Raw genomic sequence first — 9,497 nt, 5'->3', positions numbered from 1 at the left:
CCCAGTGCACAAATGTCATGCACCGGGCCTCTAGTAGCCATATAAACATCAATGGTCTTTAATGAGCTGGTGTGTTTTATCATCAGAATGCTTACAGAGATCCCTGTCTGAGGACTAATTTTATGCAAAACTGCAAAGGGGATGGAGTGCATCTTCAGCCACACAGAGTACTATTCTTCTCTCTGTACCTTTCTCCTTGTGCTGGGTGGCAGTAAAATAAGCAAAGGGCAAGAATTTCTTCAAAAGAGTGCTTTCATGCTACAAAACTCCTTTGTGCTAATTGCATTAAAAACAAAAAACTCTACCACACAACTCCATAGTTTAAAAGTGTTGAGTAAAAAACAAAAACATTTTATAATTTTAAGACTAAAGAGCTCTGAAAGCAACATGGAAATGGGAAAAGATTTATGTTTATTACAGCATAATTTTAACAGAAAAGTGAAAACAACTGTCCCAAAATTGGGTACAATTAAATAAATTATGATTAATACAAAATCAGAACACTAGGAATGTTTTTGACATAGAAAGGTTTCATAATAGAGGAAATGGGGGGGATAGAGATTCTAAAACTCTATTAATCCATTTTTATAAAAATATATATATTCCAGCCTTGAGCCTGGTGTGGCTCAGCTGGTTAGAGTGTCGTCCCATAGACTGAAAGGCTGCAGTTTCCATTCCCAGTCAGGGCACATACCTAGGCTGCAGCTTAGATTCCTGTCAAGGCGCAGGTTTGGGCCCCAGTTGAGGCGCATAAGAGAGGCAACGGATCAATATTTATTTCTCTTTCTCTTTCTCCCTCCTTCCCTCCAACCTTGAACCCTCCCTCCTTCCTTCCTCCCCTCCCTCCCTTCCTCTCTCTAAAAATCAATGGAAAACGTATCCTTGAATGAGGATTTAAACATATATACAGATATCTCTATAGATATATAGATATAGATATAGATATAGATATAGAGATAGATAGATAGATAGATAGATAGATATAGATATATAGATAGATATAGATATAGATATAGATATATTCAAAACTGAAAGTCTTGGAGGATACACAGCAAATGTCTATAACTATGTGAATGTTGGAATTTCCTAACCAATAGTAAGCATGGCTTTTTCTTTTTGTAATAGAAAACAAATGAATCATATAAAGTAGCTTAACACTGAACCATGTTAACATACCTACACCCATCTTATATCCTACTTCATAATCTATTGATGGCTTGTTCCTGCTCAAGCTTACACTTCATCATATGATAGGTGCCTAATAATATTGCTGAATGAACAAAATAGGTGATTGGTGACTAAATGGGCAGAAGAAAACTTATGTTAAGGGGGTGGGGAAGGGGAGTGAGGTTATATCACGCCACATGTACAGAATGGGAGCAAGAATGAAAGAGCAAATAAGTCCATAGGGCTTTTCAAGAAAAAGAAGAGAAAAGGTGAAGCCTAACACTTACCCCAAGATCCTGAAGGGGATGGTGCAAAGAAACGGCAGAGAGAGCGGCAAGGCTTCCATCTAGCCTTGAGAGGAAAACCATGCTGGAGGGGAAAACAAGGGGAGGAGAGGTGGCAATGGCATGGGTGAGAAATGAGTAGAGAATACACCCGAATTACAGCCGCCCTAAAGGAGGGAGAGGAGGATCACAGGTGAGACATCCATCCTGAGTTGTGTGCACTCAAGATCACTGTAGAAAATTCCTCTAAGATTCAAACATTTGTAAAGTGAAGATAATACAACAATAGAAGTAACTTCATATGAAAACTTAAAGTTGGGAGCAAATAAAAAAGGAAAAGAAGATAATTTTATAAGATTCCACTGACCAAAGACCAAGCGGCTTCCTACCAGAGACCCCTGCATTAGATCCCATATTCTAATGGTGGCCTGGTCCTATAATGAATTCTCTGGGTTCCAGTCAGGACTATCTGTCTTGCCACTTGTCTACTAACCTTAGGAGAACCGTGCATTTTTTTGTGTCCCCTTGCTTTGGGGTACAGAAGCAGCCCACAGTGTCCCAATATCAAGCTGGTCTCTTTCAAGGGCTGCTGATTTCGTGTAACTAAGGATCAGTACAAACCGCCTTGGTTTTCTGTTTGTAACATCAGCACTTCTCCCCTTTTATTGGAAGCCCAAGTTACACTATTCCTACTGGAGCCCAAGGGTTGAGAGGAATCATAAAAACCGGCCAATTTCACCACAGTGAGCTCCCTCTGAAACTTCACGCCTGCCAGGAAAGGTCACAGTGGAATTCTGTTCATAGATGCCTTTATCCACCACTCCATAGGTGATGCCAATTAATCATAGCCACTCCTTTCCAACAACCTGTTCTAAGAGCAGACAGACTACTGACTGTTACAGCTAACCAAGGCTGACCGAAAGATACATTAGGGGAAACAATTGAACCTTTGGGTAAACAGGAATTAAAATGTATGGTTTTTGCCTGGCTGGCGTGGCTCCGTGGTTAAGCGTAGACCTATCAACTATGAACCAGGAGGTCACAATTACATTCTAGGTCAGATCACATGCCCAGGTTGCAGGCTGGATCCCCAGTCGGGAAAGTGCAGAAGGCAGCCAATCAATCTCTCTCTCTCTCTCTATCTCTCCCTCTCTCCCTCTCCCTTCCTTTCTGAAATCAATAAAATTTAAAAAAATAATAAAATGTATGGTTTTCCTTTGTTATTACAGGAGCATTTAAGGAAATTCTAAAACTTTGATCCTAATTATAATAATTTAGTTTGCTATTACACCAGGAATATGCAGTATGATATTTGTATACTTATTTAGTGGTTCCTATATTTTGTCTTGTTAATTCTCCTATTGCTCTAAGGTAGGTAGGGAAAGCTACCATATTTCCATTACCAATTATGTAACTGAGTCAAAGAAATTAATAACTTGTCCAAATGGGCTATAAAAGGTATAAACAGGGCTAGAAAGCAGAAGTCTTTGACTCCTAGATCAGTATTTTTTCCTACTGAACATTACTCATTCTGATATTTTTCATTTAAATAAAGAAGCTATTAACTAAGGAATATAGTACTCATACATGCAAAACATGGATGAATCTCAGAAACTTTATACTAAGTCAAAGAAGCCAGGCACAGAAGAACACATATTACATGGTTCTTATTATATGAAATGTCCAGACTGTAAATCTATAGACACAGAAAGTAGATTAATGATTGGGTGGCAGGGGGCAGATAAATAACAGAGTCATTGTTAATGACAGTGAGTTCTGTTCTTAGGTGACAGAAATGCTCTAAAATTACATTGTGGTGATGATTATATAACTATAAATATACTAAAATCACTGAATTATATACTTAAAATGGGCGAATTTTATGATATTTAAATTATTTCTCATGAAAGCTATTTTTTAAAATTCAATAAAGATGAAAAAATATTATAGGCAAAATAATGTCATTAAAATATCTGCATATGACTTATTATACCAAAGAGCATACTGGGGGAAAAAAACATTGAAGTTTCTTTCACTTGGAACAAATTTGAAAGTTGGTCAAATAAGTTTCTGGACAAAAATTAATGCTGAAGTAATTTATCTGAATTCTGTCTTCCAATATTTGTGACTGCTGACAAAAGTAAAGGACACTTTATTCTATGAGGTGGAAGGAAACCATTTAAGTGGACTGATTTGTGGGTCACAGTGACCTCTGAGCGGAATATTGTCAACTGAGATAAATTGTGCATTTTGGAGGTTATATTAGTGTGACCTAAACATAAAATTACAAAACTTATGTAAATAAACCTTTAAAAGTAAATTTAGTCTTTAAATTTTTATTTCATGTTTATTTTCCTATGAAAAAGGATTAAATCTTGGCATTAAGAGTCAGACTGCTATCGACAGTCTATTATTCACTCCTAAACTAGTATTAAACCATATGCACCAGGGTTATCACTTGTATTTAAATTTTTAAGTGTCTATATTTCAAAGAATAAATAAAGAGAAAGTGTGGGGAAAACCAAATTAAAAGTATTTTATATAGAAAATTAATGATCATAAAGACCATATACCTGAATCAAAGTTGAAATTGTTCAAGGTTGATTTAAAATGAAAAAAAAAAGAACATTTATTTAACTTTGGAAATGAAACAATTATATCAGAATTGGAATCAGAATTACAGTGTACTAAAGCCTAAAGGGGTCTCCAAAGACTATAAACACAGTGTATTATAGTCCAACAAATCAGTTGCCTAGGTGTGAACACATTACTCATCAGGGCTAAGTAGCATGTCAGAATCATCTGGCTAATGTATGTAGGGTCATCACCTTCTAATTCTTGGCCTAGAAAGCTTTCAATTAGTACCACATTATTGGGGGCAGAGGCTGGAAGACATAAAAGAGGTATACTTATATAGCTTAAAATAGAGAAAGATATTTATTCTAAAAATAACAGGTATGGGAATAAAATATAAATTAAAATGGTATATAAAATATTAGAACAACTTTAAAAATGTATTTATAAGAAAACACAATGATAATATAGTATTAAACATAAGTTTAAAGTTTCAGGGTATAAAGATTATATTTCTCCAAACTCATTTTACTAGGCCACCATTACTCTGATACCAACCAGATAAGGATACTACAAGAAAAGAAAAGAATGGGCCAATATCACTGATGAACACAGATAGAAAAATCCTCAATAAAATACCAGCAAACAGGGATTTGTTCCAGGATACAAGGATGGTTCAACATCCCTAAATCAACCAATGTGCCCTACCACATTAATAAAATGAAAAATAAAAATTATATGATCATCTCCATAAATGCAAAAAAAAGCGCTTGACACAATGCAAATCCATTTATGATAAAAAAATTCTCATCAAAGTTGTTGTTAAGAGAATGCACCTCAACATAACAAGGGCCAAGGAGATGAGCATAGGTGTTGGTTTGCTTTCACTCCCTGCCATATACAAGCTGGGGGGTTGAGGGGACGGACAGTCATGTTACCTTTCTGGCCTTGATTCTCTCTTCTGTAAGACATAATACTTATACTGGCTTTCCATGGTCACTGTGAGAATTGACAGAATTATCTTATATACAGTGCTAGCATGGTGACTAGTACACGTTAGGTCTTTAAAAATGTTCTTATGGTTAGTCTAGAGCCATGATGGCGAACCTATGACACGCGTGTCAGAGGTGACACGCGAACTCATTTTTTGGTTGATTTTTCTTTGTTAAATGGCATTTAAATATATAAAATAAATATCAAAAATATAAATCTTTTTTTTACTATGGTTGCAAATATCAAAAAATTTCTATATGTGACACTGCACCAGAGTTAAGTTAGGGTTTTTCAAAATGCTGACACGCCAAGCTCAAAGGTTCGCCATCACTGGTCTAGAGGCTAACAACCAATAAAGACATTTTAATTATCTGGCTCCAATCACTTGATATGTGGAACACCTCCATTCATTGCTAATAGCTTAGTTTTGCTAAACCACTGCTTTTATCATATCATTCTCATGATTATCCATTCTCAGTGATTCTACACTGCCTTCAGGAAAAGATGCATGCTCCATAGCCTTACTGCCAAGACATCCATTCCTCTGAGGTAGAGAGAAACAAGGTGCCCAAAACACAATTTTAATCTTTTCCTTTGGGAAAATGGAGTGCCTGAAAACTTGGATTCACTTTGTAAACAGCATATGTTGTATTTTCCTTCAGTGCGCTAAGCCACCGATCCACTGGGATAATGACACACTAAAGTAAATTCACTTTGTTTTCCTGAAGTCTTAAAACATCTTTAATATCTCCACTTGCCTTACCACTCTAAATAGACTAGGAAGGAAGGAATGAACATTGATCACAGACAGCCATTGGCATAGTTACTAATAATTAGGCATATTTGCAACACAAGATAATAAAAAAATAATTTTATTGTGATTTTAAGAGAAATAAAAATTTAGACATTTATTATGGACAGTTGCTAACACACACACACACACACACACAAATCTTTTACCTAGAACATCCTTTTGTAAGTCATGGCATCTGGTTTGCAGGTTCACTTCCTGTTGTTTAGACGCCTCAATCTGCTGAGACCTCAGAATGGCTGCATCTGACAACAACTTCAGGTTTTTCATTTCCTCTTCTAAGCATACCTTATTTCTGTGGGACACCGCCAGACTTTTATTTAGTATCTCTATTTCTGTAAAGAAAATTCAGAGTTTACAAACAGACAACACTGAATTATAATGTTCAAAAAGTGACTATTTTCTTTTAGAAAGTTAAAATTAATATTTGAAAGCCAAGATGACTTTTTCTGAGAGCATAATGACACCAAATCCAAAGCTTTTGTGGTTATTCTGAAAAAGAAAAAGAATTGTGTAGCTAAACTATGCATTATACCTTTTAGGTTGTTCAGGATTTTTTTTTTTTTTGTCTTTAAATTGTACTAAATGGCAATTTGGCCTGAATTTTAAATACTCACATAAATGAGTAACATATCTGTGTAATGTTCTGGATTTTACTGAAATTAAATTGTTTTCTTGGCAACATGATTCAGAAAGGTAAATTTAAATGTGCTAGCATGAGCTGGCTGGATGGCATTTCTAGGAGAGTAACTAGGATACATCTATACAAATTGAGTAAACTGATGAACAGAGAGGATCCAGAGACATGGAAGCATGGAACAGAGTGCAGAATCTCAGAGGGAAGGTGGGGGAGGGTGGCTTGGTGGAGTTAATCAACCAAAGACCTTGCATGTATATATGCATAACCCATGGACACGGACAATTAGGTGGTGAAAGTCTGGGGTGAGGGGTGGGGTCGGAGACATATGTAATACTTTCAACAATAAAGAATTTTTTAAAAAAATCAAATTTTGAGGAAAGATAGCAAGGGTGGAAAGGAATAAAAGGATGCAATGTCTAAAACTAATGAATTTATGGACATAAAGAATTAGTTATTATATTTTAAAGATTTTCACAATACTCTATCCCCTCAAAATGAGACCAGAATTTCATCATAGCAATCATTTGTCATTCTCCTATCTACTTAGATCAATAAAAATAGGCCTTCACAGCATTATGTGGATTTAAATGTACTAATTTCATATAATTTCATGAGAAACGCATGGAGCATGTTATCCTTCAGAATGATAATTTATTATCAAGCTATCTTTTCATCAGCCTACTTAGCAATGCTGCCTTAAATCACAGTATTAAGATATACAAACACACACAATAATGATAAACTACTACAAAATTTGTACAACCACAATTAATTGAAATGATGAATACGTGAAAATCTGGACAGCCTGCTTTTCCAGAGAGTTCATCTGGCATTCCTTTCCTTGCTTAGGTCATTCTGGGCCACATGATGGGTGTAACGTGTGATAAGATGTCAAAGGAGGATGGCTGGGTTTATTTGGTTGTAGAGCCATTACAGCAAAAATAGCAGCCCCATGGGCCAGTGAGGACCAGAAGTAGAGATCATTGGGACAGACCCGCAGCAGGTAATGTGGCCAGGAAACGCTGACAGGAGAAGTTACGCAGTATGCTGGAACAGGGAGCAGAGACCAGGGCACTATGTAGATTAAAGGAGGGGGATGAGTACAAGTCAGGAACATGGTCCAAGGAGAGAGAAGCAAAGTGTCTTTCTGGGTGGAAAACGTTTGTCCGGAAGACAAAGTGGCATGTAAGACAGACTAGGTCAGTGATGGCGAACCTATGACACGCGTGTCAGAGGTGACACACGAACTCATTTTTTTGGTTGATTTTTCTTTGTTAAATGGCATTTAAATATATAAAATAAATATCAAAAATAAAAATCTTTGTTTTACTATGGTTGCAAATATCAAAAAATTTCTATATGTGACACGGCACCAGAGTTAAGTTAGGGTTTTTCAAAATGCTGACACGCCGAGCTCAAAAGGTTCGCCATCACTGGACTAGGTCATGAGCACAAAGGGTCTGGCAACTTCTCCACTTTTAATTCTTGCTCATAATGGAAAACTGGAGAAATAAATTGGCAGGAGCCATTGGGGTCTACCATATTCCAGTAATTAGATAAAAATATTTTTCCTAAGAACAGTTATATGCTTCTAAAAACTTACAGATGCACACACATTTGTGTGAGAAAAACTAACACTAGTACATAGAGCTTTGGAAAGAAAGAATGTTGTAAATTTTCTTCAGATCTGGAAAGTCTTCCTGCGTATTTTTATAGCCATAAAGGTGGCGTCTTGTGACTAACTTGTCTGTACTGTACTCTAACCATCTATGCTTGAGTCAGCATGACACTGCAGAGGGGCACACGCTGCCAGAATGATGCCGCTTAGGCTAGCAGGCTGACTGTTAGTGGGCATGACCGTCTGGCTCTAAGCTCACTACTCGTGTCAACATGACTTTCTGTCTGACATTAAAAGAATAAGAATCTGCAATGCAGATTCATTTGTCAAATATATTCCAACACATGGGAAAGTACAGCAAGATTTCAAAACTAACAAGAGCTTCAATATTTCTAACATGGAATTAAGAGAGTAAACTCAAGGGAGGTGAATTAACTCACCCACGGCGAACCACATATCCCTGTGGCAATCTGGTGTCAAATATTCAATCCTACCTTTGTCATTAATACAATTTCATGCTTGTCAGTCATGTGTCCCAATTTGGGGTTCAGAAATTATGATCTCTACCAGACCAACCTATTCCGGTCATTGTTCCCACCTTGTGCTTTCCTTGTTTTAGGACCACCCTCTGTATTTGTCTGAATTTAATTATTAAAATTAATTTAAAATTTAAAAAGATATTGGTCATATACGAACTCATTTCTTGAAGGCATATATCATATAACAAAATTAGGAAACTGAAGTTGTATGGTTAAAATTTCTTTTTTCTAACATTACACTATATAAAAATTTTAAAACATACAGAAAAGTGGGAAGAATTATACGTGAACATAAATATACACACCATGTAGATTCTTCAATTAACATTTTACTATATTTGCTTTCTCACATAGCTACCCATCTATCCATCTATCATATTTTAGGTATTTCAATATAAATTGAGACCTCAGTATACTTCACTCCTAAATACTACATTCAGCCCCCATATCAATAATTATCACTCAATATATAAATTCCTTATTTTTGAGTATAATTTACCTACAAAGAAATACACAAATCTCAAATGTAAAGTTTTTAACAAATGCACCCACTGTGTAACCCAAACCCCTATCAAATAGAGAGCAACACCATCATAGCAGAAAGTGCCCTGGTGCCCCTTTTCCAATCAACCCTCCACTCTAAGATAATTAATGTTCTGATTTATCTTCCTCTGTAGAATAGTTTTGCCTAGTCTAGAACAGCCTATAAATGGAATCATACAATATGTGTTATTTGTGTAAGGCTAATTTTCAGGAAGTACAATATTTTTTAGATTTATCGAAGTTAACTTTATTATCAGCAATTCATTCTATAGTTCATCTTTTAAATTTTCTTTATTGATTAAGGTATTACATATGTGTCCTTATCTCC

The 9,497-nt window shown here is 35.9% G+C and overlaps 1 protein-coding gene across 1 annotated transcript in view; it reads right to left on the bottom strand.

The window, feature by feature from the left end:
• The window catches only part of LEKR1 (leucine, glutamate and lysine rich 1), a 120,077-nt gene that overhangs the window by 54,289 nt on the left and 56,291 nt on the right, over positions 1–9,497 (bottom strand). Inside the window, exon 7 of the mRNA XM_014546239.1 lies at positions 5,979–6,164. Within this exon, the coding sequence (XP_014401725.1) occupies positions 5,979–6,164 (186 nt within the window). The remainder of the gene's footprint in view (positions 1–5,978; positions 6,165–9,497) is intronic.

Source organism: Myotis brandtii, unplaced genomic scaffold, assembly GCF_000412655.1.
Source record: "Myotis brandtii unplaced genomic scaffold, ASM41265v1 scaffold436, whole genome shotgun sequence".
In the NCBI taxonomy this organism is placed as follows: domain Eukaryota; kingdom Metazoa; phylum Chordata; class Mammalia; order Chiroptera; family Vespertilionidae; genus Myotis; species Myotis brandtii.
Note: the sequence above shows the minus strand (reverse complement) of the source record. Positions and strands in the feature narration are given on the sequence as shown.